Raw genomic sequence first — 17405 nt, forward strand, 5'->3', positions numbered from 1 at the left:
ATTTTTTTTGCCCTATATCATTTCATATACAAATGCAATGCATACCATTGAGGAATCTTTGTATAGATGATCATAAACCATGAAATAACAAAATTTCAAAACGAATTGTAAGTATTCCTTTTACCGTTCATTAAAGTGTATAAGTGTTTCTCTTATGTTGTGGGGATTTCGTTCATACAATCAGAAAAGTGTTATATAAGTGTTTCACTTAAACAAACGTTTGACTTCATAATCAGTCTAAGACACTTAATAGGAGTTATATAAGTGTTATTCAAACCGCAAAACGTTGTTTTCGGTTTAAAAACCCTACTTCCTCGGAAAAGCCTCGGAATATTCCGAGGAAATTCCGAGGAAATTCCGAGGAAAAACAAGTGTTCCTTAGAATTTCCTCGGAATATTCAGAGGCTTTTCCGAGGAAACAGAAACCCTAAAAGCAAAGCTCTGAATCGTCGGAAAAGTCTCGGACTATGCTGAGGAAATTCCAAGGAAATATGATTTCCTCGGTATTTCATCGGTATATTCCGAGGAAACTCAAGGTTTCCTCGGAATTTCCTCGGAAATTCATCGGAATATACCGAGGATCTCATTTTCCGTCAAAATGTCCGTCAGAATTACGCTGTTTTCTTGTAGTGTGAGAGTCTGGATCGTCACCCAACTTCTCCACCTTCTGTTCATGACCACCATCTTGTATCTTCTTGTATCTTCAACTCAAAGATCCTTCCTTTCTTCATATCTACTAAGCGTCAAACTTTTGACACCATTTCATTTGTAACCGAATGAGAATTACTTTTGGCTAATCTGGCTCGTTGGAGTTAGGTTAGCCAAGTCTCTCCATACACCTTTGCTTCCAAGGAGAATCATCATCTGGTCCGATAGAGAACGATGAGGAACTAAGAACACACGCTATGGCTTCATTTTTTATCTTTTTATAAAAACTGAAACCGCTTCAGTTTTTATCTTCTTCTAAAAACTGAAACCGCATAGTAATAGTTTCAAAGTTTGGGTTTGAGCTGAGAAGAGAGCTATGGACTTGCAAAAGCTTCAACCAAGTTGTGATGATGAACTGGATCTGATACTATATAAGATTTTGTTGATTATAATTTTTTTATGGCTATGTGATCTAATTTTTTTTTATCTTTATATTCTATCTAAAATTAAGAATTTTAGAAATGTCAAATAGGGTCAATTTGCATCCAGTAACCCAACCTGCCACATACTTGATTTTTGGGTTCGTGTTGACCGGCCTACTTGTACATAATTCGCGGGTAATTTATTGCTTTTTATTATGAAATGTTGTTACACGTGTCTAAATAAGATTGTTTATAAGTTATGAAAATAAACTATTAAGTATTTATGTTGGCGCCCTCTAATTATCAAAATCTTGCTTTAAGAAAAAGAGGGTAGAAGAGTAGTGTCTCAATCTTCTTCCTCGTCGTTCGTTCCTCGCTGCTCTCTCTAGGGTTCTATTTTTCCTGCATGATAGCTTCTGTTTCTAGGTTAAGTTTCCATCGTTTTCTTCTTACTCATCCGAAATTGAGGTTTTCTAATTCCTTCTTCTTCTTCTGGGTTTTTTTTCTCATTCGTCTCTCGATAAATGGGTCTTTCTTCGTCGTCGTGGGTTTTGTTTGAAATGCAAAAAGAATTTAACTTTGTGTTTACTTTCAAGTTCTTGAAAATTTGTAATCTTCTTGACCCTTTACGAAAAGATCCCATCTTGACCTTGTTTTTTGATCCTCTGTTCGTGCTTCTTCGGTTGATCAGTTTCCATTTGATATCCCTTCTTACCCTTGGTTCAGAATCAATCAGTGTCTAGGATCATCAGCCATCTCTTTCCATATACAATGTTCCCTGGCGAAGACCGTTGGTATTTTTCAAGAGAAGAAATAGACAATGACTCACCATCAAGACGAGATGGTATCGATTTGACGGAAGAAACTAGCCTGCGCAAGGCATACTGTTCATTCTTGAAAGATCTTGGTCGCAGATTCAAACTGTAAGTTTCTTTCCTGCCTCTGTTCTGCTTGCTTCAATCTAGTTTAGTTTCTATATAGTGAGAGTAGGGAACATTGCTACTTTGGGTTCCTTTGATGATTATTGATCTCTCAACGCAGTGACCAGGTAACAGTAGCCACTGCTATGGTATTCTGTCACAGATTCTTCCTTCTTCAATCACACGCAAAGAATGACAAATGGGTAAGTTTAGTTGGACCATGTAGAGATCAAGCTTTTGGTTTGAATAAAAGTGCATTTGATAATGTAGTTAGTTCTGATGCCTTTTGCCTGTTTACGCTTTCACTCCAGATAATTGCAGAAGTCTGCATGTTCCTTTCTGCCAAGGTTGAGTCTACTCCAGTGGATTTGAAAACCCTCATTATTACTTCTGAAGAGATCTTACACAAGAAGGTTATTGCAGCTGAGGAGAGACAGGTTTTTGTTTTCAGATTCCTACGTACAACCCTCCTTACTTGTCCCCATTTCAACTTTTTGATTACAGATCTGTTTCTTTTTCTCAGGGAGTATATGAACACTACAAAGGGATTGTATTAATTGGAGAGAAGCTTGTTCTTTCTACACTCAACTTTGATCTCAGTGTTGATCTTCCTTTTGACCTTCTTGTCCAAGCTATGAAAAAATTCATCCTTGACACGGCTACTCAGGGGACATTTCCTCCAGCTGCATGGAAATTTGTCAAAGATAGGTATGAAACTGAAATGATCCTTCGAAATGTCTAAGAGGCCTTGCTTTATTTCATACAGTCACTCACAACAAGAGTCATTTTGCAGTTTCTGGACGACACTCTGCCTACAGTATCAGCCTCGTCACGTAGCAGCTGGTGCTTTTTTCCTCGCTGCCATGCACATAAAAATGGACGCGAAATCACATGGAGAGAGCTGGTGTCAACATTTTGATATCACGCGTCGTCAACTAAATGGTATTGATGTGCTCTAGAGTAGAGATCACCTTGTTGCTGCGGTGTATTTATCATTCATGTTTTTTCAGATATCAGGGGCCAAATGGGTGAGCTTTATTATGGGAAAAAGCCTATTCCTACATTTACAGGGAGCATAGGGGAAACAAGTAACAGTGGAGACGTAGTGCAGCAGCAACCTGTCCCTACGGATAATTGTCCAAGCTCTGTAATTCAAGGAGGCTCATCGAGTGTCGCTGATGGTTCACTGCAAGATCAGTCGTGTCCCGAAGGAGTTGAAAAGGACAGCCCAGACCGTGAAGCTGGAGATAATCAAGAAGAAAGTTGATGTCTGGTCGTTGACTATGGTGAAATAGTGGTTTTAGATTTTTAGGTGGAAGAAGGTTTTGTTCATGGAGATAACTAAAAGCTTTAGTGGTATATAGTATACGGTGAGTTTGGGGAAACAACTATTACAGCATCCAACACTAGATGGTTTTAGTTTCAAGATTTTTGGTTTGGGGTTTTCATTACTTCGCTTCATGCTTAACCGTTAGTTTTTAGTCTTAACCAATTGTAAATAGTTTACAAAAAAAAAAACAATTGTAAATATAAATACAAGTTATGAAAAGAAAATATAAATACATGTAAAATGTTCTTTTTCGTTTCTTCAAAATTACTAATGAAATTTATTGGATCATGATGATTTTTTTTGTGAACACTCGCATTTTTTCATTAATATACATGAGATGCACACATACAATATATATATATATATATATATATATATAACGTGTGTATTTGTATGATGGAAACGTATTTTCTTAGAGCTCGCTCTCGTATGCCAACCAAATTCATTAATTCGTGTAGTTGATTCAGCCAATATATATTTTTGAGAGCTCGCTATTAGTAGAGCCGATCAAATTCATTAATTCGTGTAGTTGATTCAGCCGATACGATCCGGTTGTATGTGTTTTGGATTTCTACAAAATAAATCATCTATATTCGCAAAGATGGAAGACTTTGAAAAGTCAAGATGTCTTAAGTCTTTGTATATTATGGTAAGTTAAAGGTTGGTCTTTAATTAATGGGAAGATAATAATAATAAAAAAGGTTATAAATAGGTATAAACTAAAAATGGAAGGAAATACTCCTTACGTTTCATTGAAATAGATTTTTTAGTAAAAAAATATTATTTCACAAAAATGTAATTTTTATATTTTCTATGAAAAAATTGTAAATATTTTAAAAATTAATTAAAATATTATTTGTTAAAAGTTATTGAAAATTAATAATTACAGAAAATAATATATTTATATTTGTTTAATCTGTTTTTTTAATATGTGTGAAAATACTAAAAAAATTATTTTTGTGGAACGGAGGGAGTATATGTTTAAATTTAATTTTTCCTTAACTTTAGTTTTTGGGAATTAAGATGTTCAAATTTTAAATTTATGCGTGTTTTCGGATGTAACTACTTTTATTAATTAAGGAAAAATCTTAATAATTGTTAATGGAATAGGATATCTATACTATACTAAAAGGGGGATATAAGCCATGGAGAGGGTGTCCACATAGGATAGAAAAATCAACCAATCAGAGAACCCGAAATTGCCATATCATCTCATTTATTTTTCGTAAAAAATAAAAAAAAACAATGCGAAGATGAGAATCGAACCCAGGTTGGTATGATATATATATAGGACAGTTACCACTAAGCCATTGACACTTTCTTGGACACATATAAAGAACCACTAAGTATATAATCACAAACTTTTATGTACATTTACAATAATATGAATTCAACTTTCAAGACTCCGATACTTTGTTTTGTAAAAAAAAAAAAGTAAGTGGCTAAGTTAATATATTCTTAGAAAGTGTGAAAACGTTGACAAATATGAAAAAGCATAGATTTTTGTTTTCGTGACAAAGTTAAGAATTTTGTAAAAGTAAGTTTAACATATAAATTTTCGTGACAAATATGAAAAAGCATAGATTTTTGTAAAATTTTGACAAAACAACTCAAAACATACTTCTCTAATGTCTTAATAAAATATTATTTAAGGGTGTAATAATTAAATATATTAATTCAATAAATTTTGTAATTTATAGACAAAACAATAACACAACAAATTTTGAAACATTTGTTTAACCTATCGATTTTTTTTCATGAGAATCCAACTAAACAAGATAAAACAAAAATTAGATTTACAAATATTTAATTACCATTTTATTCAATTTTGATTAATTTCAAATTGTCATAATGTATCTTTTTGAAGTTACAAATATGAAAAAGCATAGATTTTTGTACAATTTGACAAAACAACTCAAAACATATTTTTCTAATGTCTTAATAAAATATTATTTAAGGATGCAATAATTAAATATATTAATTCAATAAATTTTATAATTTATAGACAAAACAATACCACAACAAATTTTGAAACATTTGTTTAACCAATCGATTTTTTTTTCATGAGAATCCAACTAAACAATTAGATTTACAAATATTTAATTACCATTTTATTCAATTTTGATTCATTTCAAATTGTAATAATGTATCTTTTTGAAGTTACAAAAAAATAATGTTCTTTCTTTATTACACTAGCATTGTATATAGATTCTATATACACAAAATAAATATAATATAACAACATAAGCTTGCTTTCCCCGATTCATATGAAAACTTTTTAAGTTATCCACCAAAGCAAATTAATTAAATCAATGAAATTGTTAAAATACAGCAAATTAATATATAATTTTATTTTAAATTAAATTATTTAAAAAGTGTATTTTCGTTAAAACAAAATAATAAATAAGTAAAACTGATTTGATGGTAATTTTTATGATATATATACATATATATATATATATATATATATATATATATATATATATATATATATATATATATATATATATATATATATATATATATATATATATATATCAATTCTGTGAAAGAAATAGAAGCTTAATATGGAAAAAAAACTTAAATACAAAAACCTCTAAAAATTAACAAAAAAAACTAATAAATTAAACTATGATATCACTTAAAAGCTTCTTAGACCATATTAATAAAATATTTAAGCGATAATTAGACAAATTTGATTTTTTTCCAGCAAAAAATTTATTATTAATTAGCATCAGTTATTTCAAGATGTTTAAGAAATGGTGGACAAAAAAATAAGATGGACATTAATGATATATGAACTATGAATAGTACTTTGTGAAGCAGACTTAGATAACATATCTGCACATCCATTTCCAGTCCTTTTTGATGCTTAAATTCAATTTCTTCAGAGTAGTTATTCCACAAATAGATCGTATGAGATATTGTTTTGATATGTAGATTTGTTTTTTTAATGTTAAGAAGATTGATAACTGTAAAAATGTCTCTTTCGAATATGATATGTCTATAACTGAGTCCCCAACATGAGACAAGTTTGTTTAAAAAGTAAATAATTTTATTTTTCTTATATTATATAATCAATATATATTATTTACTGATAATAAAAATATAGTTATTCATCTATCATAAATATCTATGCAAATATGTGAATCAAGTACAACAATCAAACAACATAATGATTTCCACAAAGAAAATTTAAAAAATATATTTATGTTATGAAGTCATATTTTATATTCTTTAAATAATGTAATGCAATATTATACATTATTTTTTAGAATTGAGAAATACATATATCAGTTAGACAAATTAAGCGATAATTAGACAAATTTGATTTTTATTTTGTGAGTAAAAAGTTTATTATTAATTAGCATTACTTATTTCAAGATGTTTAAGAAATGATGGACAAAAAAATAGGATGGACATAAATGATATATGAACTATAAATAGTTTTTTGTAAAGCTGACTTAGATAACACATATGTACATCCATTTCCAGTCCTTTTTGATGCATAAATTCAATTTCTTCAGAGCAGTTATTCCACAAAGAGATCGTATGAGATATTGTTTTGATATTCAGATTTGTTTCTTGATTGTTAAGAAGATTGATAAGTGTAAAAATGTTTCATTCGAATATGATATGTCTATAACCGAGTCCCCAACATGAGACAAGTTTGTTAAAAAGTAAATAATTCCATTTTTCTTATATTATATAATAAATATATATATATTATTTACTGATAATAAAAATATAGTTATTCATCTATCACAAATATCTATGCAAATATGTGAATTAAGTACAACAATCAAACAACATAATGATTTTCACAAAGAAAATATAAAAAATATATTTATATTATGTGGTCTTATTTTATATTCTTTAAATAATATAATACAATATTATACATTATTTTTTATAATTGAGAAATACATATAATATCTTATCCGCGCGTAGCGCGGTTAAAAAATCTAGTGAACATAATAAGTTAAAGACTTAAGACTTAAGGAGTCGCATTATTTAAAAGGAAAAAATAATAAATTTAGGGGGAGAGAAGAAAGCTTAAATAGACGCATTGAGCACATCTGTACCTCACCAAAAGTCAAGAGAGAGAGAGAGCAGTCGCAATTATCGAATTCGATTCCGAAACAATCCATGGCTGAAATTGCGAAGGAAGTGAACGGTGGCGATGCTAGGGATCTCCACTCGCTTCTCTCTTCTCCGGCGAGAGATTTCCTCATTCGTAACAACGGCGAACAGGTAATAAACATTCTTTCTCTTTTCTCTCAATTGATTTCAACTTGTGTTGATTCTCTAGATTATGCTTGGCGAAGTATTGTGTTCTTAGATGATTTATGATTAGATGGGCTTCGTCTCCTTGTTAACGTTTCTCTTCAGTCTAGTTCACATTGCTGCTTTTGTGTGTTCTCTGGAGTGAATTGCAATTAGAGTTTTGAGTTTTATGAATTTGATGATGTTTGGCAGGTGAAAATTGAGAGCTTGAAAGGGAAGAAGATTGGATTGTACTTCTCAGCTGCGTGGTGCGGACCATGTCAGCGTTTCACTCCCCAGCTGGTTGACATATACAACGAACTCTCTTCCAATGTTGGTTTCGAGGTTGTCTTTGTCTCAGGGGATGAGGATGAAGACTCCTTTAAAGACTACTTCTCCAAGATGCCGTGGCTCGCTGTCCCTTTCACCGATTCCGAAACCCGTGACCGCTTGGATGAGGTTTTTAAGGTGAGGGGGATTCCCAACCTGGTGATGATTGATGATGAGGGTAAACTTGTGAATGAGAATGGTGTCGGTGTCATTCGAAGCTATGGAGCTGATGCTTATCCTTTCACTCCCGAGAAGATGAAGGAGATCAAAGAGGAAGAGGAGAGAGCGAGGAGAGAGCAGACTTTGAGGTCTGTCTTGGTGACTCCTTCTCGGGACTTTGTCATTACTCGAGATGGAAACAAGGTACCTGTATCCCAACTCGAAGGGAAAACCATCGGTCTTCTCTTCTCGGTGGCATCTTACAGGCAATGTAAGGAGTTTACTTCCAAGCTTGAAGAGGTCTATAAGAAGCTGAAGGAGAATAACGAGGATTTTGAGATTGTGCTCATATCTCTTGAAGATGATGAGGAGGCTTTTAAGCAGGACTTTGAGACCAACCCATGGCTGGCGTTGCCGTTCAATGACAAGAGCTCGTCGAAGTTGACTAGGCACTTCATGCTGTCAACGTTACCGACCTTGGTCATTCTCGGACCCGATGGAAAGACCCGCCACTCGAATGTTGCTGAAGCTATTGATGACTATGGAGTTGTTGCATATCCTTTCACTCCGGAGAAGTTTGAAGAACTCAAGGCGATAGAGAAGGCAAAGCTAGAGGCTCAAACGCTCGAGTCTCTTCTTGTCTCGGGTGATCTCAACTACGTTCTCGGAAAAGATGGGGCTAAGGTAAAAAAAGCTTTATTTACCCTTTTAAGCTTCTAATCACTTTGATGTTGATATGAACTTGGCTTCCTTCGTCAGGTGCTTGTGTCTGAGCTGGTGGGGAAGAACATTCTTTTGTACTTCTCAGCTCACTGGTGTCCTCCATGTCGCGGTTTCACACCAAAGCTTGTTGAAGTTTACAAGCAGATAAAGGAGAAGGATGAAGCGTTTGAGCTCATCTTCATCTCCAGTGACCGGGACCAGGAATCATTCGATGAGTACTACTCGCAGATGCCGTGGCTAGCTCTTCCATTTGGTGATCCTAGGAAAACGTCTTTGGCACGAACCTTTAAGGTCGGTGGCATCCCCATGCTAGCGGCTCTCGGACCAACTGGGAAAACCGTTACTAAAGAAGCAAGGGACCTCGTGGGAGCCCATGGAGCTGATGCTTACCCATTTACCGAGGAACGTGTGAAGGAGATTGAAGCCAAGTACAATGAGATGGCAAAAGAGTGGCCTGAGAAGGTGAAACATGTTCTTCATGAAGAACACGAGCTAGAGCTGACTCGCGTTCCGGTTTACATATGTGATAAGTGTGATGAAGAAGGGCAAATCTGGTCTTACCATTGTGACGAGTGCGACTTCGATCTTCATGCCAAGTGTGCTTTGAAAGAGGATGCCAACATAAACGGCGATGATGCTGTGAAAGAAGGTGGTGGCGAGTCCCAGGATGGTTGGGTTTGTGACGGAAACGTGTGCACTAAGTCCTAATATATTGGTTCAGGCCCAGTTATATGTATGCTGAGCTCATTTTCTTTCTCTTGTATAACAAAATAAGAATGAGAAAGTGTGGTGTCAAAACTGAGCACAAATACTCGTTATGTCTTACATCCATTGACGTCCCTTGCTTGTTATAGTTTTGAAATATTCGTCTTTATCAAATAATAGAGTTGTGATAGTTTTTGAAGTACACGATAAATATCAAGTATGAAAAACTTACAGTCATTTTTCTTTTTCTTTTTGTGTGTTGTCTACTAAAGATCAATAAAGCAAAACATGAGAGTTAACTAATGAATTCTAATATTTGGCAAAAACATCGTAAAAAGAAAAATAGTTATTTTGGAAGTCCAAACCTATAGAAAACATTTTTGTTTTTGTGGAAAGTAAACAAAACTCTCAATTGGGGAAGTTTATATTTTTTCTATTTCTTATTTATAATAGACCAAAACATTTTGCTTAGATTAACTCTCATGTTAAACAAAATAATTTCGCATATCCAAATTTAATAAAATATTATATTATTATTTAATAAATAATTTTTAAATGCTCAAAAAATATTTATAAGTAATTCACAAATTCGCAAGTAGCAAAATTAGATAAGCAACTTGTAAACAATTCATTTTTGAATAGGTCATCACAATGAGAAGTAACAAACCAAACACATATATACATTTTTATTAGGGTTAACGACATATTTTCACAACATAACTATCATATAGTAACAAATGTACACCATTTTTCATCCTCGTCTTAATTACACATATAAGTATCTAAACTTCTTACCCCCTAATCCAAAAGATCAAAATCCAAATCCACCCAATGTTTAAAGTTCAAACTAAAATAGACACGGAGCGGTTTAAAGTTAGTTTGCTATTCTTTGTTTTAAAACTTAACCAATGACTAACCTGATTAAACCTAAACGAACCGATTAGAAAATTTAAACCAAGTTGGTTTATTATTCTCTCTCATGTATTAAATTTTATACCAATTTTTGAATTATGACAGAAATACAGTGACAATACTAAGAAAACAGAAAAGTAAAAACAAACCTACAACAATGATAATCAAAGAACGGCCACAGCAACAACCAATAACTCAGCCTTAGAAGAAGAGACATCAAAAAACCAATCGACCACCGAGTCATAATCTCAGATGCTCTTAATGAGGCAAAACGTATTCTGACATACTCTTACGAATTCTGGCATACTCCTCATTTATCTCATATTTTTCAAAAACATGATCAATATCTAAATTACCCTTTTCAGCTAAACCAATCAAAATCATTCTCTCTCCTACTATATCTTCTTCCTTTCTCTCTCCACTGTAGATGTCAAACTCATATTTTATTCAAACTCCATTCAATTTGACATTCATCTTCTCCATTAATTCATTCATGAAGAATTAGAAACTTTAATTTTAAATTCATGTTCATAATTAACTAATTGAAAACAATGGGTCTAGATCTATTTGGATAATCAAAAACACTGGTATAATTATAAAAAATTGTATCAGATTATTATTTTGATTTAAAAACTAAAAAACGTAGTAAAACTTGGTATGAACAAAATGGTATAACTATGTATAATTATATATAACTATAACCGTAAAACTTGGTAAAACTATGTTGTACAACTATGTGAAACTGTGTAACTAGATAAAATGGTACTAACTAAACTGTATAACTTGATATAACTATATTGGTAAAACTATATAACTTGGTAAAATTTTATGGTTAAACCGTGCAAGTTCATCTAAATTGATGTTCATCATTTTGATTTTTACGTGAGACGACGAGTTCTTTCAAAAACATACACTTTGATTATTAAAAATACTATTATAAATCCGGAGATGGTCATGAATGGATTCCAGAAGAAGGTAGTTTGTATGCTATTGGACAGGATATAAAGAAAGATGACCATAAATCCATGTACAAAGAGGTAAAATTTGAGTTATATTTCATTGGTAGTAAAACCTATGAAGCCATTAAAAAAGCATAACGACATCTTAAGGTGACTGAGCCAGTGGAAGATGTTGTTATTAAAGATAGAGACAATGTAGGTATTGATTTGGATACCGTGGAGACATGTGAAAGATTTAGTTGATTAAACATCACACCATAACTGTTTTGAATTTATTATTTTGAACTCTAAGCTTTGAATATTAAGAATTTTGATGTATTTCGATTAAAGTATACATAAAATGCATACTTGCTTTTGAAAAAGTTTAAATTCAGGAACCATAAGGAAATGCACACCACGATTAGTTGCATCTATTATTCAAGATGATTCTTCAACACGATGAAAAAACTAAATAAAACTTAGTAAAACTGATAAAATACAAAATATTGAAGATACAAAATTCTAAACTTGTTTGGTTGTTTACAAGCATTATGTTTATTATTTGCTAGTATTTTCTGATTTAAATTCAAAATAATTATAGTCAAAATTTTCATCACATAGTTGTGTACTATTTATAAGAGAGGAAATACAATGTTCTTTTATGCTTTTTTCTTAGTATTTACCTTGTGACATTACAAAACTTGTATACGCCACGAAATTAATTATATTACAATATGATTTGATGGGAAATGATTGTAAAAGACTAAATATAAATGGTATAACTATAATATAAATCTTTTGAGTACAGTAAAACTAAAAAAAATGCAAAAAATAGAAAAGTAAAACTTTGAAGCTTTTTGTAAAACTATAAACTTGGTAAAACTTCGACCCCAAAAATGCTGTAAAAAATGTTTCCGTCCAAATTTTAGAATTTTCCCTCCCAATTTTTTTTTTCCAGACCTCAAAAACGAAGTTGGTAACTATAATTGCTTTAACTTTTAGGGTTTCTCATTTTTACTATCTTCTCAATCCTCTCAATCCATTTTCTCTCATCCCATTTCTCATTTTCATCTTTCTTCACCTAATCTGCAATTTTCAGGTTTTTTTCTAGAAAATAGTGGTCAATCAAGAGTCAAAACTCTGAAGCTACCTATTAAGTGTTGATGCAGCAACGAGGGTATCATCGAGAAGTTCTCCAAATCTGATCCAAATCCTTATTTCCAATACTATTTGATGTCTCCGTGTGGTTTCTCAATGCGGACTAAGGACCCAATAATGAATAAAAATATTGATAGTTGTATGTTGTCTTATTCCTACTGTCATGGTATTTCTGAGATTTTGGTTATACAGTTAATCATAACTTCTATCAAATTAGTTCAGTGACGAGTTTTTTTTTTAATTTTCGAAATTTGACAAATGAAAAACAAAAATTCTGACAAAGTTTACTGAATTGTACAAAAGGAAAAAATTACTAAGTTATACATGTTGGATTAAGCTTGAAGATTGCTTGAGATCCAAGCTTATCCTAATCCTACCGAGTTATGGAAATAGGAATTATATTTAGAAGTTATCTAAACTATATTACCTATTAGGATTAGGAGAAATAATATCTCTATATAAGGAGATGCAAACATGTTGCATAACTTAAGGATTTTAGAGATTGATTGTGTGCTTGAGTTTTGAGTTAGTTTCTCAAGTTAATAAAGAGAGTTATTCTTTATTGTGATTCATATTCGATCTTTGAAGTTCTATATTTGGTATCAGAGCCTTCCATAAGAGATGGAAGATATCGTTGCTGCAATAGACAAACCGAAGGAAGGAGGTACGTCTTCAATACGATGCCCAATGCTCACATCAACAAACTATACGGTATGGGCAATGCGTATGAAGGCCGCTCTCAAGGTTCATAAGGCATGGGATGCAATTGAAGGAGACTTAACCGAAGGAGACAAGAATGATATGGCTGTCGTGCTTCTGTTTCAATCAATACCAGATGTTCTCATCCTACAAGTCGGCGAGCTTAATACGGCAAAGAAATTTTGGGAGGCCATTAAAGCAAGGCATGTAGGAGCAGAAAGGGTTAGGGAAGCAAGACTGCAAACGTTAATGAGTGAATTCGATAGGCTGAAGATGAAAGAGGATGAAACCATTGATGATTTTGGAGGAAAATTGTCTGAGATCACGTCAAAATCTGCGGCACTTGGAGCAACCATCGATGAGCCAAAGCTTGTGAAGAAGTTTTTGACGAGCCTACCTCGAAGAAAATATATTCATATTGTGGCATCTTTGGAGCAAGTCTTAGACCTAAATCAGACAAGCTTCGAGGATATCATAGGACGGCTTAAAGCTTATGAGGAACGCGTCGCAGATGAGGAAGAAGAACCTCAAGGTGATCAAAACAAGCTGATGTATGCGAATTCTGAGCAAACAAACCCTAACCAAGCAAACCGTGGTTACAAGGACTACCGAGGTAGAGGTCGAGGTGGACGAAACTCGTGGTACAGAGGAAGAGGTCGCGGCAGGAATGGCGGAGAGGAAGAGACACATCAAGGGTCATGTGTTACAGGTGCGACAAGTTAGGACATTATGCCTCTGATTGTTCGGATCGTTTGCTTAAGCTGCAAGAAACGTTAGAGAACAATAGCGACACGCAGGACGCAAATGAGCTGATGATCCACGAGATTGTATATCTCAATGAAGACGGCATCATACCAAGCAAATACGATCCAAGCTCAAGTGGAGATAATATTTGGTACTTAGATAATGGCGCTAGCAATCATATGACCGGCGACAAACGGTACTTGAGACTTCTTGATGATTCCATCACCGGAAAATTCAAGTTTGGAGACGACTCGAGGATAGATATCAAAGGAAAAGGATCCATTGAGTTTATCGATCGTAATGGAGAAGCAAGAACGATGACAGAAGTGTACTATATCATGGACCTCAAGAGTAACATCATCTCTCTTGGTCAGGCTACAGAATTTGGATGTGATGTGAGATTAAAAGAAGCGTACTTGACGATGCATGATCGTGATGGAAAGCTGCTCGTTAAGGCAAAGAGGTCAAGAAACAGACTCTATAAGGTGTGAATGGGTTTAAAAGAATATTTGTGCCTACAATCAACGTCAATGGGAGAATCAGCTACATGGCATGCTAGGCTAGGACATGTGAAATATAGAACTATGAAGTCTATGATCTCACGTGAGCTTCTAATAGGAATTCCACAGATGTCTTGCGAGAAAGAGATTTGCGGTTCATGCTTGCTTGGGAAGCAAGCGAGACAAGTGTTCCCAAAAGCAACGTCTTACCGAGCAACAAAGGTATTAGAACTTGTACATGGCGATCTGTGTGGTCCAATAATGCCTAGTACGGCTGGAGGGAAAAGATATATCTTTGTTCTCATAGACGATCACTCGAGATACATGTGGTCTATTTTACTCAGAGAGAAAAGTGAGGCGTTTGTGAAGTTCAAGAGCTTTAAGGAGATAGTAGAGCGGGAATCAAGAGAGAAGATAGGTACTTTTAGAACAGATAGAGGAGGAGAGTTCGTGTCAAGCGAATTCAATACTTTTTGTGAAGGTTCAGGTATCAAAAGACACCTAACGGCTCCGTATACTCCTCAACAGAACGGAGTAGTCGAGAGACGAAACCGAACATTGATGGAGATGACGCGAAGCATTCTAAAGGACAAGATGATTCCAAACTTCTTGTGGGGAGAGGAAACGAGACATGCTACTTATCTTTTGAATCGACTAGCTACAAGATCACTTGATGCCATAACACTGTATGAGGCGTTTCGAGGAAAGAAACCTAGCTTAAGCCACCTGTGTATCTTTGGCTGCATTGGTTATGCGAAGGTAGTTAAGCCGCACCTGAAGAAACTTGAGGACAAGTCATGTATACTGGTTCACTTGGGCACGGAGCCTAGATCAAAAGCATACCGTATGCTTGATCCAAAGACACAGAAGGTCATAGTAAGTCGAGACGTGGTTTTTGACGAGTCAAAAGGCTGGGACTGGAGTGAGCATATCAACGAGCCTGGAAGTATATGAAACTTCTCCATCAAGGTAGGAGAATTTGGGAATCACGGTATAGACGAAGCTCACAGAATACCAACCTCATGTGAAGAATTAAGCGAGGCTAAAGGAGAAGTTGTTGCAACAAGTATGAATGAAGATGAAGGAGACAAAACGCAAGAAGAAGTCTCAGATGAAGTCGAGGAAGAAGATGAGATGGCTCCAGTGCTGAGACGATCACAAAGAGAGACAACAAAGCCAAAGTATCTTGATGACTATATACTACTCATCGAAGAAGAGGAAGGAGAACGCCTACTCATGTTAATAAACTGTGAACCACAAAACTTCGAGGAAGCATAAGAGATGGAAGAATGGATCAAAGCGTGTGAAGATGAGATTGCGAGCATAGTGAAGAATGGAACGTGGGAGCTTGTTGATTTGCCACACAGAGCTAAGGCCATTAACCTTAAGTGGGTGTTTAAGCTAAAACGAAACGCAGATGGTAGTATTAATAAGTACAAGGCGCGGCTCGTAGCAAAGGGCTATATATACAGCAATATGGTGTTGACTTTGAGGAGGTCTTTGCACCAGTAGCAAGGATCGAGACAATTAGACTTCCGATCAGTATATCAGCTTCTAGAGGATGGGAAATCCATCATCTTGACGTTAAGACGGCGTTCCTCCATGGAGAGTTGAAAGAGACCGTGTTTATGAAGCAACCCGAAGGCTTTGTCGTGAAGGGAGCTGAAGGAATAGTATACAGACTGCACAAAGCCCTCTACAGTCTTAGGCAGGCGCCTAGAGCATGGAATAACAAGTTGAATCAAATACTAGCGGAGCTGAAGTTCAGTAAATGTTCAAAGGAGCCGTCGGTTTACAGGAAGGTAGTTAATGGTGATCTACTTCTACTTGCTGTTTATGTTGATGATCTTTTTGTAACCGGCACAAGCGTGAGTGTCATTGAGGAGTTTAAGAGAGAGATGTCATCCAAGTTTGAGATGAGTGATATCGGGAAGTTGTCTTATTATCTTGGAATCGAGGTTCAACAACATGAGGGAGATATAACGTTAAACCAAAGACGCTATGCTTTGAGAATCCTGGAGGAAGCAGGGATGAAAAACTGTAACTTGTGTCACACACCAATGGAAGCAGGGCTTAAGATGTCGAAGGCTGAGCATGAGAAATAAATTGATGCAACAAATTATAGAAGGAATGTCGGGTGTCTTCGCTACTTACTTCATACACGGCCAGACTTGGCATACAGTGTGGGTGTTTTGAGCAGGTACATGCATACGCCAAGAGAGTCGCATGGAGTTACTATGAAACAATGCTTGAGGTATCTACAGGGCAATACAACTTATGGTATCACGTTTCAACATACTAACTCGAAGCCAATGAGGTTAATAGTATACAGTGATAGTAGTCATAACGTTGATGAAGATGATGGTAGGAGCACCACCGGGCACATGTTCTACGTTGGTAACAGTCCTATCACATGGTGCTCACAAAAACAGGAGACAGTGGCTCTATCTTCGTGTGAGGCCGAGTTCATGGCCGGGACAAAAGCAGCGAGGCAAGCCATATGGCTACAAGACTTACTCGTCGAGATTATGGGTGATTCGGGTGAGAAAGTGGTTATCAAGATTGATAATCAATCTGCAATTGCTTTGACAAGGAATCCTGTATTTCATGGAAGAAGCAAGCACATTCATACTCGATATCATTTCATAAGGGAGTGTGTAGAGAAAGGTCTTATAGAGGTACAGCATGTTCCAGGACAAGAACAAAAGGCATATATCTTAACAAAGGCACTTGGAAGAATCAAGTTCAAGGAGATGAGAGATCTCATTGGAGTTCAAGATGTAGTAGGAGAAGACTTCAAGCTTAAGGGGGAGAATGATGGATTAAGCTTGAAGATTGCTTGAGATTCAAGCTTATCCTAATCCTACGAGTTATGGAAATATGAATTATATTTAGGAGTTATCTAAACTATATTACCTATTAGGATTAGGAGAAATAATATCTCTATATAA

General features: G+C 34.7%; 2 protein-coding genes across 3 annotated transcripts; both read left to right on the forward strand.

Annotated features, from left to right (window-relative positions):
* The first annotated feature begins 212 nt into the window (after positions 1-212).
* On the forward strand, positions 213-4781 carry LOC103829786 (cyclin-T1-2-like). Of its 2 annotated transcripts, XM_009105486.3 has the most exons (6): positions 222-1993; positions 2112-2193; positions 2302-2427; positions 2514-2698; positions 2784-2932; positions 3001-4781. In XM_009105486.3, exons 1-6 carry the CDS (start codon positions 1842-1844, stop codon positions 3255-3257), a joined length of 951 nt encoding a protein of 316 aa, XP_009103734.1. In that variant the 5' UTR covers positions 222-1841; the 3' UTR covers positions 3258-4781. The 2 variants fall into 2 exon arrangements, with proteins under 2 accessions (XP_033133976.1, XP_009103734.1); XM_033278085.1 differs by having other exon boundaries at positions 213-1993; positions 2112-2427.
* A 2541-nt stretch (positions 4782-7322) lies between these two features.
* LOC103829793 (probable nucleoredoxin 1) lies at positions 7323-9705 on the forward strand. The gene is made up of 3 exons (XM_009105495.3): positions 7323-7574; positions 7800-8759; positions 8835-9705. The coding sequence occupies exons 1-3, from the start codon at positions 7470-7472 to the stop codon at positions 9504-9506; spliced, it is 1737 nt and encodes a 578-aa protein (XP_009103743.1). The 5' UTR covers positions 7323-7469; the 3' UTR covers positions 9507-9705.
* The last annotated feature ends 7700 nt before the right edge of the window (positions 9706-17405 follow it).

The sequence above is a fragment of the Brassica rapa genome, chromosome A01, assembly GCF_000309985.2.
Source record: "Brassica rapa cultivar Chiifu-401-42 chromosome A01, CAAS_Brap_v3.01, whole genome shotgun sequence".
NCBI lineage: Eukaryota > Viridiplantae > Streptophyta > Magnoliopsida > Brassicales > Brassicaceae > Brassica > Brassica rapa.

Excerpts from the sequence above, each read along its gene's own strand:
- LOC103829786 (XM_033278085.1), top strand. The coding sequence starts at position 1,842 with ATGTTCCCTGGCGAAGACCGTTGGTATTTTTCAAGAGAAGAAATAGAC. Across the intron at positions 1,994-2,111 it reads CTTGGTCGCAGATTCAAACT|TGACCAGGTAACAGTAGCCA; the intron begins GTAAGTTTCTTT and ends CTCTCAACGCAG. Across the intron at positions 2,933-3,000 it reads CACGCGTCGTCAACTAAATG|ATATCAGGGGCCAAATGGGT; the intron begins GTATTGATGTGC and ends ATGTTTTTTCAG.
- LOC103829793 (XM_009105495.3), top strand. The coding sequence starts at position 7,470 with ATGGCTGAAATTGCGAAGGAAGTGAACGGTGGCGATGCTAGGGATCTC. Across the intron at positions 7,575-7,799 it reads TTCGTAACAACGGCGAACAG|GTGAAAATTGAGAGCTTGAA; the intron begins GTAATAAACATT and ends GATGTTTGGCAG. Across the intron at positions 8,760-8,834 it reads TCGGAAAAGATGGGGCTAAG|GTGCTTGTGTCTGAGCTGGT; the intron begins GTAAAAAAAGCT and ends TTCCTTCGTCAG.